The sequence below is a fragment of the Adiantum capillus-veneris genome, chromosome 5 (genome assembly GCF_014529385.1).
Source record: "Adiantum capillus-veneris isolate H3 chromosome 5, ASM1452938v2, whole genome shotgun sequence".
In the NCBI taxonomy this organism is placed as follows: domain Eukaryota; kingdom Viridiplantae; phylum Streptophyta; class Polypodiopsida; order Polypodiales; family Pteridaceae; genus Adiantum; species Adiantum capillus-veneris.
The window spans coordinates 110,126,330-110,149,492 of record NC_140935.1 but is presented as its reverse complement, the minus strand read 5'-3'; the positions used below and the strand labels follow the sequence as shown (position 1 = coordinate 110,149,492).

At 43.6% G+C, this 23,163-nt stretch overlaps 1 protein-coding gene and 1 long non-coding RNA gene across 4 annotated transcripts in view; one reads left to right on the top strand and one right to left on the bottom strand.

Moving 5' to 3' along the window:
• Positions 1-23,163, top strand: part of LOC147457906 (uncharacterized) — a 207,193-nt gene that overhangs the window by 83,224 nt on the left and 100,806 nt on the right. The window contains exon 3 of one of the 2 annotated variants that reach the window (XR_015188161.1): positions 20,115-20,393. The exons of the other annotated variant lie outside the window; for it this stretch is intronic. This is a non-coding gene — a long non-coding RNA (uncharacterized LOC147457906). Of the gene's footprint in view, positions 1-20,114; positions 20,394-23,163 lie in introns of those variants that run through there. 2 annotated transcript variants of the gene reach the window in all.
• The window catches only part of POL{LAMBDA} (DNA polymerase lambda (POLL)), a 197,978-nt gene that overhangs the window by 77,275 nt on the left and 97,540 nt on the right, over positions 1-23,163 (bottom strand). For both annotated transcript variants that reach the window (XM_086512682.1, XM_086512683.1), the window contains exon 2: positions 22,717-22,854. In XM_086512682.1, coding sequence (XP_086368808.1) covers positions 22,717-22,854 — 138 coding nt within the window. The remainder of the gene's footprint in view (positions 1-22,716; positions 22,855-23,163) is intronic.

The window sequence follows — 23,163 nt, the reverse complement described above, 5'->3', positions numbered from 1 at the left end:
AGGATAAAGTGTGCAGAAGAGTACCAACTATCGCAGAAATTCCAACCATTCTAAAAGGTTTGCATGAAGAGGCATGTGGTGGTCATTTTTCCCAAGAATTAACTGTGAAGAAGATTTCGCTTGCGGGGTATGTTTGGCCAAGTCTGCATGTGGATGTCCAACATTGGTGTAAAAGTTGTCACAATTGTCAGGTAAATGGGAATAGAAGATTGAATTATGGTCCAAGGCAAATTGTGCTTGCAAATGGACCCTTTGAAAAGTGGGGCATTGATGCTATGGGTCCTCTGCCTAGGACAAAAAATGGTAAACTCTACATTCTAGTGGCTGTAGACTATATGACTAGGTGGGTGGAAGCACAAAGTGTGACAAAGGTAAATGAGAGGACAGTGAGAAAATTCGTCTACACTCACATTTGTTGTAGTTTTGGCACACCTTTGGAGATTGTTTCTGATAATGGTCCAAGGTTTAGAAAGGGATTGCTCACAGAAGTCTGTGAAGAACTTCGCATTCTACATCGTCACAGTACACCCTACTATCCCCAATCAAATGGTTTGGTAGAAAAAGCTAATAGTGTCATTGCAGGCATCATTAGAAAGATGGTGAAAAACAAGACAAAGTTGTGGGATGACTTCTTGGATGGTGCCTTGTGGGCGTATCGAACCACATATAGGGAAGCCACGGAGTTCACACCATTTCACTTGGTCTATGGTCAAGAGGCTTTACAGCCAATTGAACTAAACATTCCAACAATGCGACTTTATGGCAAATCAGCACAAGATGATCAAGAAGCATGGATGGATCGACTTCTTACCTTAGCTGAGCTTGAGTGGAAAAGAGAAGTAGCATACGAGTGCTATAAGAGAAAAGCCACACAGACAAAGGAGAAGCTTGACAAGAAACTGAAGGACAAAGGCATCAATGAAGGAGATCTTGTGCTAAGGTATAACAATCGACTCGATAATCGTTTTGATGCCAAATTTGAAACAAGATGGCAGGGGCCATACATAGTCAAGAAGGCTTTCAATTCAAGTTACTATCAACTTATGGACTTGAATGGGAAAGAGCACTCCAGGAAGGTAAACGGCTATCGCTTGAAGCCTTACTTGAGTCGCCTTCTACCAAAGGATCTACTAGAGCAAAGGGTTAGTGTAAATTCCTTGCTTGTTTCTGGGTTGCTCTAACGATTCTCCTCTTTTGCGTCCTAGTTCGCTCTTAAACTAGGTGGTGCCCCTTGTGTAGCTGGGATTTGGCTGGGGTTTGTTGTTTTGGTTTGTGTTGTGTTGTGCCCCAGCCCCATTGAGCAGCACGGAGCCTTGAAGGGTGTCTAGAGGTTGCTCTTCTTGTTGCCCGCCCTCGACCGCTTCAATACCAATAAAGCTTCTTAGCTCATGTAGATTTCTTGGGTTAGGCCATGCTTTTATTACCTCTAACTTTGATGGATCCATACAGATACCATCGTGAGAGATAATATGACCTAGGTATTGAATCTCTTGAAGGAAGAATTCGCTTTTCTTTTGGTTGAGAAAAAGATTGTTCTCCCTCAATGCTTGAAAAATCACTTGGAGATATTGCTTATGTTCCTCCAAACACTTGGAGTAGATGATGATATCATCAAAGAACACTCCAGCGAATTTGCGATAAGGTCTAAAAATTTTCTTCATCAGACGATTGAACGTAGCTGGTGCATTAGTCAAGCCAAAAGGTATGACTAGATATTCATAAAGACCAAATGTTGTGCGGAACGCGGTCTTTAGGATATCTTCATCCACTATCCTTATTTGATGATAGCCACTTTTAAGGTCAATCCTACTGAAGTAGGTAGAGCCTTGTAGCTTATCAAAAAGATCTTCTATCCGAGGCACGGGAAATCTGTTTTTGATAGTGATATGATTTAGTGCTCGATAGTCCACACACATACGGCATGTACCATCTTTCTTTTGCACTAAAAGGACTGGAGAACAAAAGGGAGAGGAACTAGGCCCCACCGTCCCTTTGTCTACCAATTCCTGTACTTGCCTCATGATCTCCTCTTGTTGAGCTTGTGAGACTCGATAAGGAAGTTTGTTAGGCGGTGAGCTATTTGGAAGGAGCTCAATGCGATGGTCATCATCCCCTCGTGTTGCAGATAATTCCATAGGGATATTATCAATGAACACATCTTGGAATCCTTTTAGACAAGTCTAACTCTTCTTGATTCCTACCATTTACATTTGATGAAACATTAGTATCTTTTAGAGACTCTTTGACAAAAATCATGTACGCAGAAACTGAGCTCTTCATTGACTTATCAAAAGCAAGAGGATTTACAAGTGGAATAGTGTGACCACGCTCACTAGCATCTATATACATGTTCTTTCTCCTGCAGGTAAAGTGGATTCTCCTTTCAGGAAACTTCATGTTGGCAGCCATGCGATCAAACCATGGGGCCCCTAGGATAGCATTCTCATGTTGGAGAGGAGAGATGAAGAAGTCTTCTTTGTCGACATAGCTTTGGACATGAAGCCTCGACTTCCCAATCAAGGGAGTAACGGAGGCTTACTGTCCCTTGAAAGCTGTGTCAGCCATTACCATATCTCCCATCTCAAAAGCTTGAATGCTCAACTTGGTGGCCAACTCCATTGATATCAAGTTGTGAGTAGAGCCAGGGTCAAACAAGATGAAGGCATCATGCTCTCTTACCTTTCCCCAAGCATAGAAAAGGGATGATCCTTTGCAATGAGCATCCTCTTTTGGAGCTTCGATGGTGGAAGCCCTAGAAGTCTCATTGCGAGTATTCTTCTTGGGGCAAGAACGATAGTCATGTCCTTGCTCCCCACACTTGAAACACTTATGGTTCTTGCGAAAAGCTTCAAGCTCTTCAGGAGAGAGTTTGTTTTTACCTTTGTAAACTCCCTTCTCCTTGGACCGATTGTTGTTGTTGTTGGAAGTGACTTGGGAAGAATTTTGAACATTGGTTTTCCCCTTTGCATCATTTTTGTCTTTGTTTTCCATGGGCTTGACATTACGTCTAGCCCCTTGATGGAAATTGATGCGTGAAGCAACCATGGTGTGATGGATTACTTCGCTAATAGTACCAGGCCGTTGAGAGTTGATGTATTAGGCCATCTCTTCAGGTAATCCCGCACAGAATTGCTGCCTTTGCTCGGCAAAGTCTATCTTTTGAAAGACAGTAAGTAGCCTTGAGATGTAAATCCCAAAACTTGTCTACGTACTTGTGGATAGACTCATGAGAGAGAAGCTTAAGCTGCGCCATTCGGTAAGTACTTTGTTCTTTGCATCGCCTTGCAAGGAATTGCTTCATGATGGAAACTCGTAGATTTTTCCATGTCTTTGGGGCTTCACCATTGCCACGAAGGCTAGCCCACCATTGACGAGCTGATTTTTTGAATTGCATAGCTACATGGCGTAGCTTGGAGGACTCTATGAAGCCCTCATCTCCAAAGGCCGCATCAAATTGCTGGATGAAGGCCAACGCTTTGTCGGTAGCACCAAAGGTGCCATCATAGGTGAGAAAAGAGATACTCTTTCCTCCCTCCTTGAACTTCTTTAGCTTTTGTGACCTTCGCCATGCAGGAAATGATTTGCGATATCCTCCCCTCTTGTATTCTCTAGGAGAATAGCCATAGCTTTCGTCGGAAGAGGAGGAAGGTGAAGAAGAAGGAGAAGAGGGTGACCTCTTCCTAACCCCTTTCTTCCTTTGTTTTCTCTCTTCCCTTTCGGAGTGACGAGGAGAAGAACTATGTGTCGATCTTTTCCTCTTGGGAGGAGTGGGCGATCGTCTAGACCGCCGTCTTCGTGGAGCCACATCTTCAGAAGAACTTAAACTTTCATTGCTTTCTTGCTCTTTGGATTCCTCCTCTCGAATGGTAAGAGAGTTTTCTTTTGGGAGTCTCTTCAAGAGGCCTCCTAAGCTCTCTCTCCTCTTGGAGAGGAAGGTAAATTCCATAAGCACGAAGTTATTAACTTCGGCTTGCAAATTAGGGTTGCCCATAGCTTGCAGCAACGTAGTGATAAGATAATTCACAAACATGGCCTTCATGTGCAAAATCAAAGTTATCAATGTTCATTCTACTCTCTTGATTATTGTCAGCCATGTTAACAAAATTTATGTATGTACTTAGTGTATGCTTTGGCAATTCAAAACCTTAGTTGCCACTCCTCTTAGCCTTTGAAAATCGGCTCTTAAGTGTCTACACCCACGACTCGAAGTAGTTAATTATAGAGAGTAGTGGAGTCGGTCTAACATAGAAGAGTTGCCTAGGGCTAGCTCCTTTCGAACTTCTTATGGCTCAATAATGGTAAAGCCGTAGGCAAGTCTAAAACGACTCCATTATTAAGTCCAAAGCTCCCGAGGTGTGCACCATATCCCACATAGTGGGCTCAACAAAACCGATAACAGATCCCAGTTCCACTTACCCTAATATAATTAACAACATCAACCATTTATAGGCTACTTAAGGATCTTTCTTCTTAAGCAAGAAAAGAGAAACCAAATGCTCTGATACCAATGTAATGGAATTGGCCTATTTAACTTTAGAGTAGCGGAAATTAATCAGAGTACTTTTGAGCAATGACTTTGTGAGCATAGCGGGTGAACATAATTGAAGATAGCAACATAATCATAGCAATTAGTTAACTTGGCATGGACAATACTTTTGCAAGAGAGAGAACTTAGAGAACATGACAACAATTGAGGAACGGATTTATGTGGAGCCGGTCAGGCATTTGTATTATGATTTCTCCCATTAAGAGAGACTTGTTACAATAAAACCTTTGTGACCTAAGTGATGCAATGAAGATGGAAAGCTTAATGCATCACAAACATGACATAAACTTGAATAAAGCTTTAACTATCCCAAGCCTCAATCCCAAGACCTCAAACACCTTCGAAGGTGGAGAGAGCTAGTAGGGAATGAGGGTAAGGAAGAGGAAGAAGAAACATTTCATAGGAGAAAGAATTAGTTCCTTACTTATTATAACTCTTGTTGCTAGCATACATAATAGCATAGTAATGAAGAAGAAGGAGATGGCAAGCTTAAGCATTGAAGCATGGCTCTTGGTTGGATTTGCACTCCATAGCCAAGAGTGTTGGTGTAGGCTCTCAACCTCTACTTGCTTGGAGAAGGAGAGGGAGCTCTTGCACTTTGCATAGCACACAATGAGAGTGTTTGTGAGTGTGTGTGGGTGAGTATACCCCCTAAGCAACCCCCTAGCTTGCTTGGGTCGACCCCCCCCCCCAGCTCATGCTTGAAGCTCATTGGACCCCTCCAGGCCTAACCAATCACAAGCAGGAGACATTACAAGCAACAAGAGTAGCCTTGGGACAAGTGTCTCCCTTTCCCCTTTGAGAGAGCCCCTTTGAGAGAGAGGGCTTGATAAATAAAAAATCAATTAATTAAATCTCCTAAATTATCATTGGACCCCTTGGGTGGCCAACCAATAGGCTTCAGGCACACCATGAGGGCTACATGAGGAGGAACTTGACAAGTGTCCCTTTTGCTTTCTTTGTACCATGCATGCCTTGTGTGAGTGTGTGGGTGCTCTCTCTCATCCCCCCTCATGTCGGGCTCGCCCCCTCCTTGTAGGGATTGAATATTTGACTTTTTCACACCTCAAGCCCCTCATGCATAGGCCTAGTTCCCACCACAAGCTTGGCCCTTAAGCACTTTAAGCTTGTGTTGGGTTCTCACCTCAAGTGCAACCCTAGCATCTCAGCATGTCAAGCACCTCAAGCATCTCAATCATCAAGCACCTCAAGCATCTCAAGCACCTCAATCATCAAGCACCTCAAGTACCTTAGCCATCAAGCATAACAAGCAGGACAAGCACCTCGAGCTGGATTGGGTTCCCACGCCTGAAGCTCAGCCCTAGCTTACCTAAGGTCAAAGGACTTTTACACACATTATTGGAGGTCTTCAATGAAGCTAACCCTAAGGTCTTATGCTCCATTGGTTAGCCTTGCTTTTTGATAGACCATCTCTCATTTGGGCCCCTTTACCATTGGCCCCGTGTTGAGATAGATCTATAAGCACATGTCTATATCTTAACCCTTGTTCCCGTTTATTCTCCCACATTAAGTGATCAATTTAATATGAGAAAATCATTTGGGTTGGTTAGATATTAGATATTAAATTTTATGACAAAACGCCAAGTGCAGGGGCTGAAAAACGTTGGAGTTCTTTGCTGGAAACGCCAGGCTGAAAGGGGGGTTGTTCTTGTTGAGAGTGGGAGAGAGAAACCTGCTACAATGAATTGCCTGATTCCCTTTCTCCTCCTCTGTCAAATAGTGCTAGCGCTAGGTTGCTTATATATTTCATTAGCAAAATTGCCCTACCCAGTTCCCAACAAAAGTCACTTAAAAATAATAAGTGAAAAATGTCAAAAATAGGGATAATAGGTTTTCTGCTCTGTAAAATGATCTTGATGGAATCTGATGGGAATGTTGATGATCATGTTGTGTACAACCAAAGAATATGCATCTAATCGAAGTGCTTGGACATACACGGTTGTGAACAGACTCACAAAAGTGCCAGATCACTTCCTATTCTAGACTGACTTGACTGAACTGAACCCTGGTCATGCTGTAGCTTGTCCACGAACACATAGGGTTGGATGTGTCATGTGGCATCCCCTCCTTTTCAAAGTGAGGTACTGGTACCGAGCTGTATGGCGTCGAGGGAGATCGCCAATAACATCCGGAATCCTGGGAAGGACTCTTTGTCGGCCCATTCCGATGCGTGGGTCAGGCGATACTTGAACTTCATAAAGGTCTGCAAAGCTTGCTTCTTTGGACCGCGCCGAAAGCGACACAAAGTCATCGGAGAGTGCTTCAATGCTTCTACTTTGTCTAGAGTTATGCGTCTACCTTCTTCAAGAATCTCCGAGGGTGAAAATTCCTGAAACCACTTCCAACACAAAAACATGAACATACCTATTTCATGTAAAGTGACTAGAAAAAAACTAATCTTTCTAAGAGACTGTGTATGCAATGTAGATGACCAAAGAGACGGAGTGCCAAATCGTTCATCAAACACATGCAAAACATGTGTTTAATCCAAACTCATTTTTCTGATCTAAATCAATCAGTTGTGGCAAATCACAATGGACATGCCGAGGCTTGATGCTCAATTCTTCTTGTGATCTTTCTACGACTATGTCAGGCCAATAAAGAAACATTGAATGTGACTTCCTAGAATGCAAACATTCCATCTTTTCATGAGAAATCTGCATACATCCGTGCTGATCCATGAGTGAATCGTGCTCAACGTACATATGTCATGCCTATGAAAAGGGATCACATAAAGACGTTGACTAAAATACAAGAAGCGATCACGAATGAAACACTCGTACAATGCGTGCTGACTAATCATTAGTACACATAATACTTCCTGTGAGGGTTCTCTGGACCTAGGCTCAAGAGCCAAGATCGGTTCTTCGTGTTTGATCGAATCTTCCTGTGGAGGTTCTGTGGACCTCGACTCAAGAGTCAAGATCGGTTCTTTGTGATTGACCGAATCTGAAATGAGGTTAGCTTCACTAGAGAAAGGATCAACTAACACATCATCCTTGTGAACAATCACATCATCTTCATTCAAATCATCATGCTCGTAAGAAATCACATCTTGATCATGCAAATTATCATGCTTGTCATTGTCATCCAAATCATCATGCTCACCATTATCATGTAATTCATCATGCTTATCAGTATTATCCAAATAATGTGTGTCATGCTTTGGAGAAGACGAGACTGAGAGAGTCTCCTTTCCCCGAATCTCTTGCATCTGTGCCTGCACTTGAGAAAAGAATCAGAACAAGGCGGCTTTCCTTTCGTTGTGCTCATGCTCAATGGCTGCCATTCTTTCTTTATGTTCACGCTCTATTTTTGCTTTTCTTGCTTCGCGTTCCCTGTCCATCATCATCTTGTTGAAAGCCGCCATAGAATCTGGTGCAATCTTTGGCGTAGATGGGGAAGGGAGAGGGTTGGAAAAACCTCTAGGTGGGGAAAATTCTTCGCATCTCTCATGCTCATCACTTCCAAGCGAAGTATCCATTCCGCTTCGAGTGATGACCATCCACTGAAGTCTTGGGTTCTTAAGTTCACGAGGAACTTGGGTTCTTGTGGGTCTTGGTTAGTTGGGTTCTTGGGGGTCTTGAGGTCCTTGAGGGTCTTTGGGTTCTTGAGGTTCTTGCGGTTCTTCTTTCGCTTGCAATCTGTGTTAGAGAAGGATCTTCTCTTCACCCGAGTTCTACTCTTTCCCGCAGGATCTCCCCTTGGCAGCCTTGCGCTCACACCAAGGTTGCTTTTTCCCACCTCACGTCGATTGGCCGGCCGCTAAGTGCACGGTCCGCTCTCAATGAGTGAAAAGAGGCACAAGGGGAGGTTGGACAAGCCCTTCTTTCTTGGGTTTCCTGTCACTCTTCAAAAACACGATTAGGAATCAACATGCCCAAGTGGACTTGGGTTATGTGCGACCGCAACAAGCAAAAAAATTTATTGTGGTTCTTTCCTTAAGTGATACAGAACACTGCCAAAGCTCTGATACCAATGTAAGGTGCAGCATAAGTGAATGTTGAACTTTGCTCAAGATGAGTGCTCCGGACTGTGCTCAAGGTTCCTTTTACTTAAGGAAGGGAGAGCCTTCCGTTCTTTATGAGAGAATGCAAGTGATCACAAACAAAGTGGATAAACACTGTGAACGAAGCTCCTGAGACTGAGAGATAGGGAGAGAAGAATACGACACCAGATAGTTGTCAAACCCTCCTCCGAAGGGGGGGGGGGGGGGGGGGGGGGTGTGCAGAGGCAGCGTAGAGATAGCGCGAGGCAGCAGAGCAGAGGCAGCGGGTGCAGAGGGAGCCAGCAGGGGGCTGCAAGGGGGAGAGTGCGAGGCGGTAGGTTTCTCTATGAACACGCTTCCCCCCTTTCAATATTCTCTAGATGCACCCTCTCTCTCTCACACATGCAGGGAGGTCACTAGACTCAGTTGGATACCCAGAGGACATGGACACAGCCTATACAGGAGTTGGGCACGAAGAACTACATATAAAGCATTTTCTACAAACTCACGAGAGGATGGGTTCTTATCAAGGCCTGCCTACACGGACACACTTGTTCCAGTGCTTACAATGTGCTATTGGCCAAATTCGGACATCATCAACAGCTGGAGATTGAGGCTGGCCGATTTCGAGGCATCTCAGTTGAGGCCACGTTGTGCCAACTGTCTGTGAGAGCCACAGACAGAGCTACACTAGCCATGCCACTATACAACATACCATGAGATACGTGGCCGCTTTCACTGCCTCTTTAGAGATGGTTTTGGACCTCCATCTAGAGTTATCAGATACCAGAATCAAAGATTACGTGGACTATATCTACTAGAGATTCAATGACATCGAGTAGGGTTTGAGAGAGAGAGAGAGAGAGAGAGAGAGAGAGAGAGAGAGAGAGAGAGAGAGAGAGAGAGAGAGAGAGAGAGAGATCACAATGTTCTTCCATCCAAAGATTGAGAAGAGACGAGAGTAGCCAAAGAGGATCACTAGCAGAGGTATACTGAGTGATCGAGCAGAAGAGCTGGAGAGATCCAAGAGGCCCAGGATGAGGGAATGCTCCCATAGTCGGAGGAGGTTGCAGCAAAGAATCAGATCTATATTGGTGAGACATGGGAGACGCCATGTGCAAACTCTCACCATGGAGGACATCGGCACGATCATGCACCGACTAATGTGAGCCATCTCCAGATTCTGATACACAAATATCCATCAATCATGTATGTGTTCTATAATCACTTTCGATGAGAGATCGTACAGAAACACATAGATAATTGCAATCTACACACTTGGCAAAACTTTAGCACATCAAAACAATAGCAAAAGGGAGAAAGAGAGAGAATCCACAAGAGACACGGAGTGGCTGAGTTCCACCCCTAGACGGCACTGGCCCCAAAGACTGACACCCCTTTCGGTATTTCTTAATAAAATAAAGTAATCGTCCTCGATTATACCTGCAAAACAGCTAAAGGGCAGAAACTTTCTTCAGTAGACACTAAGTCTATGTGCCCATGTACTGGTGTATAGAAGACAGTAAGTTCACAAAACATACACTTCACAATTTACATTGAACACTGTCAAGTGCATGCCATTGCCGCCACTAGCTTCAGCCGGGGAGAGGCTTGTGAGTGGCAGAGGGGGGCAAAGAATGCTCCCTACAAATAATTTGGACCCATGTGTTGAAGTTCGGGTTATTGGTGTTTGAACATGCGGGTCGAAGTTCAATGCACATGCATCTGGAAAGGAACCAATGCGAAGTATCTAAAACATTGTGGGTGTGCACGCCAGGCCAATCCATTGTTATTGGGTCGATTATGGACAGTATGTGTTTCAAAGTTCATTACCTAGGAAAGTTTGGACATGATGTGTTCACAATTCATGAATGGGGATTTTTGGACGTAGTGTGGTCTACATTCCAATTTTCTATGAGGCAACTGGTGCACAAAATGGCATTCTTCTCAAGTGATACGTTGAGAATAGCAAATTCCTGAGGTGTATCCAACATGACAACTATTGCTAGAGTGTCCATGGTAGCTCCTTCATCGACTTGGTCTCACCATTTATGTCCACTATACGTTGTAGAGAGGGTGTTTGAAGTCATCTCAAGTGAATAGCCCAATGTGATCCCAATATTTAGTTTGGCTTTAGGTATTTATCTTTACATATTTGTCAAATCTTGGGTAGGGCAATTTGCTAGGGTGGGTATATAAACACACCTAGCCCCCCCCCCCATTGTCAAGTATACTAATTCATTGCCTAATTGGTTGGTTCAGAACTCTCTCTTGGGTAGGGAAATTTGCTAGGGTGGGTATATAAACACACCTAGCCCCCATTGTCAAGTATAATTTCATTGCCTAATTGGTTGGTTCAAAAATCTCTCTCTCTCCCTCTCTCTCTCTCTCTCTCTCTCTCTCTCTCTCTCTCACACACACACACACATTCATTCTCAAATGTCCTGTCTATATATAGCCATATGTTACTTCCCCTCCAGTACGTCAGTATATGCTGCATCCAGAGGACAGTGGCCTTTCTCTGTACTAGATGATGATATATGGGAGTTTTCTAAGCATGGTGATATCATCCTCCTAGGGGACTTCAATGCCTGAACGGGAAACTCTCAAACAGTCTTCTACGACACTTCAGATGAGATGCTTAGAGAGCTGGATGTGAGTGAGTTGGGGCTTGATAGTTGCTCACATAACAGAGAGCAGACGGAGTATGGGAGATACCTCACGGAGATGAAGACTACACATGGGTTAGCCATACTTAATGGCTTACAACAATTTCCTGGAGCAACCAATTTCACATGCTTTCCACACAAACACGGAGCTAGTACAGTGGACAATGTTATGGCACATCCGAGCTTTATTCCTTGTATTCACGATTTCATAGTGGGAGCCAGACCAGTGGGCGTAGCTGTGGATTGTGCTCTTTTTGTTGAGCACAGGGAGTGTGCGAGAGCAGGAGGAGATGGGCACACACTGCAAGAAGAAGGATGCGCAGCAGATCGAAAAAGAGAGAGAGAAGGCTCAAGCGTAAGAAACCCACGATTGTCATTTTTTTGAGGGTTCTTTGTTTTATTAAGTACATTTATAAGTTGTCCGGCCAAAGTGGCCGGACACTTAATAAAAAATGTGTGTACTCACTTATAAGTGAGTTTTAAGTATAAGTATGTGTACACTATACAAGAGGGGGGCCACAGGGGGCCTTTACCCCCAACAACCTCCCACTTAAAGACCCAGTGTGGTACCTTTAAGCAACTCCCACTAAGCGTATGCAATGCTCATGTTGAGACTTTGCAAGACTTTTAGTGAGGACATCTGCAGGGTTGTCTTGTGTTTTGATCTTTGTCAATGAGACAAGACCCTCATCCAAGACTTGTCGTATAAAGTGGTACCGCACATCTATGTGTTTGGTACGAGCATGAAACATGGCATTCTTAGCCAGGCATACAGCACTCTGACTATCACAACCAAGCACTGGAGCATGTGTAGGAAGACCAAAATCCCTGACCAACCTGCCAAGCCATATGGCTTCCTTAGAAGCCTCTGTGGCTGAAATATATTCAACCTCTGTAGTGCTCAGTGCGACAATCTTTTGCAATCTTGAACACCAAGAAATAGCACCTCCAACACGTGTGAAGACATACCCATTGGTAGATTTCCTAGTGTCAAGATCACCTGCCATGTCCGAGTCACAATAACCCAACAACGCAAGTGTACTCCCACCATCGCATATACATATGTCTTGTGTACCTTTCAAATATCTAAAGATGCATTTCACTGCCTCCCAATGTGGTTTGCCAGGGTTGGACATAAACCGGCTAACAACTCCCATTGCATGAGCAATGTCTGGACGTGTAGCAACCATGGCATACATCAAAGAACCACAGGCGGATGCATAAGGAATCCCTTTCATGACTTGTTTGGCAGCATCATCTTTTGGGCAATCAAGCTTGCTAAGCTTTGTGTGTGGCGGTAAAGGCACACCAAGAGGCTTAGCATCAGCCATATGAAAACGTTCAAGTACTTGCTTGATGTACTTGTCCTGTGAGAGAAACAACAATCGTTTCTTTCTATCTCGCTTAATGCGCATGCCCAAAATATTTTCAGTTGCACCCAAATCCTTCATAGAAAAGGCTGAATTCAGCTCTTTCTTCAATGCATCTAATGTCTCTCTATGCTTTCCTGCAAGTAGCATATCATCCACATAAAGGACCAACACAATAAGGCTTCCATCCTCGGCCTTTTTAGTGTAAAGACAGTGATCTGCATGACTGCGTTTGAACCCATGGTTGAGCATAAAAGTATCAAACTTCTTGTACCACTGTCTAGGGGATTGTTTCAACCCATACAAGCTACGTTTCAATTTGCATACCAAATGCTCTTTCCCTGGAATGACAAAGCCCTCAGGCTGCTGCATATACAGCTCCTCATCCAAGTCACCATGTAAGAAAGCAATGATCACATCCACTTGATCCAGCTCCAAATTCAAGATAGCACATAAAGCAAACAACACATGGAGAGTGGACATCTTCACCACAGGTGAAAAAATCTCCTGGAAATCAATGCCTTCCTTCTGTGCATAACCCTTAGCAACTAGACGTGCTTTGTACTTGGGTTTGTCATCAACACATTTGACAGTATAAACCCACTTGTTAGGAATAGCTTTCCTTCCTTTGGGCAAAGGCACAAGCTCCCATGTATTATTTGCATACAATGATTGCATCTCAGATTTCATAGCAAGCTCCCACTTACTCTTATCTTCACATGACTGGGCCTCTTTGTATGTAAGAGGCTCTTCCTCATCCGTCAACAAGACACAATCCAAAGAGGGTTGAAACCTCTCTGGTTGTCTTCTTACATGTGTAGACCGCCTCACCCAATGATCTACATTAACCGGCAAGGGTTCTACATCATGCGGAACATTAACCCCATCAATTAGAGGCTGATTTTCAGCATTTATACCCTGCTGTAATTGATTTTCAGGCTGCTGTAATTGATTTTCAGCATACTGATTTTGACCCTCAGGCTGAATTTCAGCATCCCCTTGCTGTCCATTATCATCTGGCTCAATGATAACACGCTGACCCTCATGACCAGCATCAAAAGGAGCTGAATTTCAGTAGAAAATGGCTGTGAAAGTGACTGATCATGCTGAAATTTCACCTTTTTCTTATCAAAGTCAATGGATGTGGCATTTTTCAGCAGCTTAGGTTCATTAAATACCACATCCCGGCTGCGAATTACCTTATGTGACCCCGGAATCCAAACTCTATATCCCATTTCACCTTCATCTCCATACCCCAAGAAGATGGATGCCTTTCAAGGATTTCATATCGAGTTTGGTCCTCAAGTCAACAGGCACATGTACATAGCATTCACAACCAAAGACTTTCAAGTGATCATATGAAGCCAGTTTGCCAGACCAAACCTATTCAGGGATGCCACCATCAAGTGCACGATGTGGAGATCGGTTGCATATATGCACCGCGGTTTTAAGTGCCTCTCCCCAAAACAATTGCGAGAGATTAGCTGTAGACAGCATGCACCGAATCTTCTCACATAACCTGCGATTCATACGCTCAGCCACACCATTTGAAGATGGATTATAAGGGGCAATGAGCTCCCTTTTAATCCCATTCTCATCACAAAAAACATTAAAATCTTTAGAAACATACTCCCTCCCATTATCTGTACGTATGCATTTAAGTTTCAAACCCTTTTGAGTACAAACAAAGGCATAAAACTTTTTAAATGCATTTAAAACCTCACTCTTATCCTTGAGCAAATAAACCCATAGCTTACGTGAACAATCATCAATGAAAGACACAAAGTAACGAGAACCACCATGAGTTTTTATTGGCATTGTGGATACATCAGAATGTACAAGATCCAAAATACTAGCCTTTTTAGAGGCTCCATGAGAGTAAGAAGCTTTTACATGCTTCCCAAGTACACAATCCTCACAAAAATCAAGTTTAGAGCTTTTTACATCAATCCTACAAAGGGAGGAAAGAGTCTGCAGTCCCTTATGACTCATATGTCCAAGACGCTTATGCCAAAGCTCCATGTGTGATTGCACTTCTGCAATTGCTACAAAACGACCAGGTAATGCTTTGCAATGCAGATAGTATAAAGTACCCTTCTTACTGCCTCTAGTCACAAGCATAGATCCCTTTTGAATCTTCCACATGCCACCACCAAATGTAGTGAAGAAGCCTCTGCTATCCAACTGCCCAACTGAAAGCAAACTCTTCTTGATACCAGGCACATATCTAACATCATGAAGAGTGAGTTCCTGGCCATTATCAAGTGCCAGGTGTATGGTGCCAACTCCCTCAATGTCACAAGCATAGTTAAGCATAGTTATTGCCCAAATACACTTTTCCAAGGTTTCCTGCAGTGTATAAGGCAAAACACTCCAAAGAGGGAGTTACATGAAAAGAGGCACCACTGTCAACAATCCAAGATTGTGATAGGCCATCATGAGTAGAAAGCAAAGCATCTATCACATCATGCTTAGTGATATGCATATCCTCAACAGTCATGACATGTGGATCTAAAGATGCAACATAAAGATCACTAGTGTCTTCATTTTCATCCATCTCTTTAATGACAACACTAGAGATCACATTTGCCTTTTCATGCTCACTTTCCTTAGGGGGAGAGCTGCCCTCTTTGTCATTTTTCTTGCCTTTTGCATTCATTTGCTTCTTGCGCTCCTGCTCTTTCTTAAAATACCTGCAATCGGGCTTTTTATGCCCCTTTCTTCCGCATTGATAGCAAGTGATGTCTTGCTGTTTTTCCTTGCTTTTGCTGCGGTTGCTTTGCTTGGCCTTTTTTCATTGCGTCCACGCACATTATAGGCTGATCCACTGTCACTCCCACTTGACTTGCGTCTAATCTCCTCATTGAGGATAGAACCACGCACACCATCATAGGTCAAGTTGGAGTTGTTACTCATAGAAACAACCAATGCTTCCCAAGACTCTGGCAGTGTCATAAGTAGAAAGATAGCCTTGAGCTTATCATCCTCAAAAGCCTGCAAACCTGAATCACTCAACTGACTCAAAATCCCACCAAAGGCATTCAAGTGATCAGAGACAGATTTGAACTCATCAAGCTCTAAGCTTACAAGCTTTCTCATGAGATGGACTTGATTTACAGGAGTCGTATTCTCATAAGTTGCTTTAAGCTTATCCCACACAGCCATAGCTGTGTCAAGTCCCTTGATGTCAACAAGGATATCATCAGTCACAGCCATCTTGATGTAAGTAACGGCTTTCCTGTTAAGCTTAGTCCAATTTGCATCTGACATACCCTCTGGCTTATTTGCAGACAATGCATCATCGCACTCTTTCAAGAAAAGAATGCCCTGTATGCGATCCTTCCACAAATCAAAACCTGTACCATCAAACCTACGGATCTCAAAGAGGCTCTTAGAGTCCGAGGATGACGAAGTATCACCATAATGAGGCAAAACAAAAACTGATAATTTTCAGCCAAGAAGTACAATCACTGTACCGCAAAAGCAAATGCAAATATACACTGTAAAAGTGTCTGCAAGAGCAAATATAATGCTGTAATTTACTTCAAAAGTAAAATTTTCAGCAAGATGACATATTGAGCATGTCAAACTCAACGCATAGAACCACCTCACATCAAGTATACATCACCAAATGCATTTGCAATGACCCCAATGTTGTACATGCCACAGTTTCACTGCATAAAGTACATTTGGCAATACACATAAGAGGTGAAAGTTGCTCAAATAATTGAATAAACACCTGTAGGCTCCACAAGCCTCAATCTCTCTGCTCAAATTGACCACAAATGTAAGTACATAAGTGAATTTTTCAAAATTCAGCAAAAACCCCAAATTCTCACTGCTCAATTCTCCACTGTAGCTTTGCCACCTGCACTTGTAAGGAGTAAACTTGGTAGTTTTTGCTGAAATTAGCAAAAGCCCCAAGGTTTGGCGCGAATAATTGTTGAAATTTGACAAATTTTAGCAAAGTGGTAGAAAGCCCCAATTCCAAACGTGAAATTGGATTCCCAAAGTGCCTTGTGACAGCATGTAAACCTGTTTTTGTTTTTTTTACACCTGAATATGCAGAAAATGGCCTGTTTTTTGCCAAAAACACCTGGTTTGGACCTGTAATTCTCTGTTTTCAGCGTGTAAGCAATGGTAGTCGACGTACCGTACTTGGAGAAGAGAGAGAAAGCTGCTGCGCTGCTGTTTCTAGAGAGAAAAAATCTGCGCAGGAGAGAGAAACTCCTTCCTACGCGCGAGAGATTCGCCCAAGGCACGTAGCCTTGCTCTGATACCAATTTGTTGAGCGCAGGGAGTGTGCGAGAGCAAGAGGAGATGGGCACACACTGCAAGAAGAAGGATGCGCAGCAGATCGAAAAAGAGAGAGAGAAGGCTCAAGCGTAAGAAACCCACGATTGTCATTTTTTTAGGATTCTTTGTTTTATTAAGTACACTTATAAGTTGTCCGGCCAAAGTGGCCGGACACTTAATAAAAAATGTGTGTACTCACTTATAAGTGAGTTTTAAGTATAAGTATGTGTACACTATACAAGAGGGGGGCCACAGGGGGCCTTTACCCCCAACACTTTTGACATTGTTTGTTTCATTTCAGTATAGTACAGCCCAGACATCAGGAGGTAGGTCACATACCCGTTATACATTTACACCAGAGACTGACTCGGTCTATACAGAGGAGATCTATAGCCGTCTATGCACAGCTCGTCCTGGCCTCTCAGTGGAGGAGTGCACCACTTTACTGACTGAGACACTACATGGTGTAGCATCAGAGGCATACCCATACACTCAGCCAAGTCGGAGGCGACATTCTGGGAACATGTCCCAAAATAGTTGGTATGATGAGTGCAAAGAGATGAGAGCCCAGCTTTAGAGGGATCTTCTTTTAGAAGACATCACTTACAAAAATCTCGGATTGCTTCCTGGGGCCTCGTGCGACGGAAGAAACGAGCTTACTTGGCCGAGATGGAGCGAGACTTGTGTCAGTTGTTCTTGAGTAGAGACTCAAGAGAGGAATGGCGATTCTTTCATGAGCACTCCCCTCCCCCATTGATTACTTCTCTTGATGCGTGGGGCCAGTATACGTCATCGTTATATACGGTTTCTGGACAAGACCCCCTTCCAGATCCTACAGAGCCATGCCCACCTACGAGCACCTTCTTTACCACTGAGATGGAAAAGAGAGCCATTGATAGGATGAGGACCAGCAGGACATATGATCATGATGGTCTAGTAGCAAAGCACTTTATACATGCTAGAGATATGCTAGTAGAGGTTCTTGCAGTGTTGTTCAATCGTGCCATGTGTGAGGGGTTACCTGAGACTTGGGCGTTGTCTGCTATTGTGCCTATCTTCAAAGTAGGTGATCCCACAACGCCTCGGAATTACCACACTATTACAATTGGGCACACGTTGGCACGGTTGTATGCATCCATTCCCCACTCTTGATCATATTCTGACACTCAGAGCCATCATTGAGGAGGGCAGGTCACATGGGAGACGTATTTATTGTAGCTTTGTGGATTTCCGCAAAGCATTTGACATGGTACCGAAAGCTCGATTGATGTGCAGACTACAAGAGATGGGGGTGTCCATAATGTTGATTTGGGGGATTATGGCTCTTTACAGATCAGTGATGTGACTTGTACGCACTGCGGAGGGGATATCTGATTTAATTTGCTTCACCATTGGGTTGAAACAGGGTTTGCCCATTGTCTCCTACTCTATTTGGTATGTATGTTGATGAGGTGTCTCATTACATTGACAGAGAGTGTAATAGAGGTGCCAGCAGGCAAGGACGTGGATCCCATTGTTGTTATATGCTGATGATATTGTGTTGATCTCTCACTCACCGGAGGGTATGCAACGACAGTTGGATGCATTACACAGTTTTGCAGAAGATAGTGGATTGTCTGTAAACCTTGGTAAAACCAAGGTTATGGTGTTTAACACCACACCACAATGGATCAAGAGATCAGCACCAACTTTCACATATGGTCAGGAGATTGTAGACTATACAGATGCTACACTTACCTTGGGGTTGTCTTCATTGGGCCATGGTTTTCTTTGGGGAGAGAAGCAAAGACTAGACTGACTAGAGCTTTTGCGGCCTTGGGAGGCTTGGAGAGGATGTGTTCGCAGGTTCAGTTCCAGGAACCTCGGACAAATTTATGGCTCTTTGATTGATACTTTAGTAGCCTCAGCTATGTTGTATGGGGTGCAGATATGGGGAACTTCTGTAGGCTAGGATGGTTGGAGATGTATGGAGAGGCCCTTGGTATCTATGATCTCTCGATTGATCAGAGCCAAGGCCTCCATACCCCACGCTATCATTCGAGCAGAGCTAGCTGTCCCTCCTATGGAGATAGAGGCGCTTACCAAATCGGTCTCCTTTGTGCACAACTTTGGGATACTACTAAAGATAGATATGCTAGACTGGCCCTTGAGTCTTCCAGACAGTTAGCTCTTCAGGGGGACACTTCATGCTGGTATGCACAAATGACATCATGGTTTCAGACGCATGGCTTCAGCATGGACAGCCTGCCCCCTTTCCAGTACTCTCTTTAGGCACCCTCAATGTCTCTTACACGGGTGGAGATTACTAGACTCATTCGTCAAGACCTGATCCAGCTGGATACGAGGAGGACATGGATAGAGCCGCCACAGCAGTTGGGCATGAAGATGGCTTTCTATAGAGAGCATCTTCTCCACCTCACGGAAGATGGGTTTGTGATTCAACCCAGCTACATGGACACACATATGTCTCATGGTTTGCGGTGTGCCATTGGTGAGATACGCACATCCTCACATCAACTGGAGATTGAGACTAGTAGATTCAGAGGGATACCAGCAGACAACAGGATATGCCGCTTATGCCAGCTAGAGCCAGAGATAGAGCTACATTACATATGTCATTGCACAGTGTACTATGAGATACGGGGCCATTTCCACTGCTTATTCAAAGAGGGTTTCGGTCCTTTCTCTAGGCTCATGAATTATGAGGATTAGAGATGTCTTGGGCTATATCTACTTGAGTTACACAGATATAGAGACACTTTATTGGGGAGAGATAGCGACCGAGTCCCAGAGACAGATTACAGATTTCTTTTCACTAGACATGGGCAGCCAGAGGAGCAGACATCACTCCAAAGCTCGGTCCCACACTCATTCGACCACTACCGGCACTCTCATCGACATAGCACTAGAGCTACGGAGATCCAGATGGCCACGATTGAGGACAGGGGCTATATAGCATCGACGGAAACTACAGCAGAGGATTCGAGCCATACTCTCTCGACATGCAGAGTGCAGATGACGATAGATTCTAGTAGTAGTATCTTTGTTCTAGTTCTTTTGTACCCAAATATGGTATTAGATTCACTATTTTGTAACAAATTGATCTCATACGTCATTTTGGCCTTTTGAAGACGTTAATATAACATTTCATTTCATTTCATTTCATTTCTTTCTACCTTAGTGATCTCTCTTCTCGACACATAACTTGTTTATGTATGTGGCAGTGCAGATGTTCTAGACCGGAGTCAAGGTATCCAGTGGAGCACAAGCCAGTTCTTGAAACATTGCATCTTCCGCTGCGTACTTTGAGAGCTGCCAGAATGAAGAGTCATGCAAGATATGGTGAATCAACCCGTTGCAAGAAGAACCTGATTCACCACAAGGCCTCTGCCAACCAAAGATAAATGCAAGGATGACCAATGGCAAGGTTTCTTCCTGATAGATTGTAGTATTAGCGCAAACTGCTGCTCAACCGATACATCAATGCCAACATGGAAGCCCAAACATTTGTAAGTCTCCCCTCTAGGTATCCAAGTGAAATTATTTTGCATGCCAGAGAAGAGGTTAGGGCTCGTGTCCCAGCTGTGGTTACAGAGGCCGATCCGCAGCAAACAAATGCTCAAAATAATATGAAGCTATGTCAAGGAGCTCATGAAGATTCGTTTAACCTAACTGTAGAATCACGTAAGGCTCTAATGGAAGTCCCCTTGAAACACTCCCGAAAGTGTGCAAACAAATCCTTATTCATCCTTTCCACTTTGCATATCTATATCGAGACCAAAGCATGATAGGCGAAAGCCGATTTCTCAATCTAAATGTGGCTAAGTATCTCTCTAGTGTCAACCTCGCACCACCCAAGAACTCATCTCCTGAAATCTCCTCGAGCTGCCGATGTATGCAACTCAAACGGTCTTATAACTCACGCTCCTTACGGAGCAGGCCGTATCGTTGTTGTGCAACTATCTGTCTGCAAGCCTTGGAAGGTGCAATGGTGCATAGAACCAAATGGGACGTGGGACCTGCAGAACCAATCAATCCAAACACCCTGAATCAACGAGGACAATGAAGCATCCTCTAGCACCAAGTCAGGCATGCACAATCCTCGTCTAAGCATAAAGGAATTCTCAATCTCAAATGCAAAGAAACTCGAGCATGATCAGAGAGCATTGTGCCAGGCCAAATCATAATTGTCTCATGCTGACCAGGCGCCCACATAAAAACTATCTAATCGCTGTAGTAGACGGACTGACTACGTTCTAAAACCGCACGAAAACTTCAATAACTGTGGAGTGCAAGCCCCACATGAAATATCCAAGCACTTGTACCGGAAACTGCTTAAAGAAATTTGTCCCAAGCATCTCTTTCACATGATACTACATATGGTAAAGATGGGAGCTCAATAGCTCGCCAATCCTCAGTGGTCTCAACATTGTTAAAATCAGCCCCAACAACCCACAACTTCATAGTAGGCAATACATTTACAATCTGCCACCAAAACGTACCTCTCTTCTGAGTTGAAGTTGGGGCATAGATGCACATCACACCAACCAGGGTATCATCAATCTCCAAAGTCATCCACATCGCTCTACCATGTACTAAAGTACCATGGTCACATATGCAATGGGCCAATGGGGTCCCTTAGAAATGCATACACCACTGCTAGAATAGAGTTATCCAATCGCATTTCCCCAAAATGTATGAGAATCCCCAGGTAACAACTTGCTACATCTACAATAACTACCTATACATAACTTGCGCTCACGCACAAGATCTACATGAGAGCATAAATCTCTACAAAGCAAATTCTATTTGGGACCACTGATGCTAGTGTGATGCAAGCCATTGACATTCCAAGTGGCAATATGTACATCCATGTGTCAACTAGTGATGAATCTGAAACCTCAAATGCATACATCAATCGTGTCGATAGCCACAAGACTGAGGATCGATGCTGAGCTCTCTTGATCCTTGGTTGAAGTCTATAGAACAAGAGCTAATCGAAGTGCATCCTCATCATCTGGTAGTGGTCGTAGGAGATGTCCTAGGCAAAGGAGCGAGCAACTATAAACCAAGAACCAAAGTTGTCAAAAGAGCATCCCAGTGTGGAGATTACTACCAACTCCGACCATACTCTCATGGTGCAAGGGATCGAGGTAGTATGGTCCACAAACAGAACCAGTGTAAACAGTAGTACTCCTCTATATGTAGCAACTGTATAGCTACTATGCTCGATGCCAAACTGTTTGTAGCAATGCATGATGGAATGCAGGCTACCCAAGTCTGGATAGCCTGCAAGGTGTAGGAAAGAACAATATCCATCACTGAAACCTTTGTCCAGGTCTCCATGCCAGCAAAAGGTAGGAAGGAAAGAATGGGGCTCTGCCTACTACCTAGAAAAGAGTGTGCCTTCTATGCACGCCGTAAACTGTACATACGAACCAATAAGGGACCAATGCTATCAGCCTTGTACTCAGCTCTAGAAAACTGCCGAGTTGGCAGCACAGAAGCTATGAAGGAGTAACGAACATAAGGGGGTGGTGAGGCGCACAGTAGAGGTGAAGAGGATGAAGTGCAATCGGTTGCAAGCAAGGTTTTAGGTATGAGATAGGCTGATTTCAAGCAGCGAGAGGATAGCTTATAGAAACGTCCCCCCTCAGTTTTTCTTGCAAACATATTACATCATGGTGAACCTGAGCGATGCCTATGTGTGAGCTATCACACATTAAACAATATACAGCAGTATTTTATAAAATAAAAAACCCCAAACCTAAGAATACAATACAAATGCACTATAGAACATTTACTTTTGGAAACTAGATGCCTCACCACGTGATGTCGTTTCAATTTTCGAAGTGGAACCCTCTCCTGTAGCTTTTCAAAATCCACTGCAAAAACATGTGTTACATCATGCGAAAAATGGTCTTCCAATCTTCCTCCAAATTGGCAGAACTTATCACACCAAATCTGAAATTCAAAAGTAAAATCTTTATCTTAATGCTGGTCTTTGTTATGTCATATAACATGCATCCCTGAGAAGCTTGCAACTTATGCCATTGAATTGTAAATTAAGGTGGACTACACTGGTTAATTGATATTAAGTTGGGCCATTTTTTGCATCTTAAACAATGGAACAAAAAAGTCACTTCACAACCAAACACCTCAAAGTTGCTGGAAAAAACTAACATTCATGGACATCTAACCTGTGTACCCCATTCCTACGCACTCTCTTCTAAATATCAATTCCACGAATTTATGAATCATGTCCACAATCTC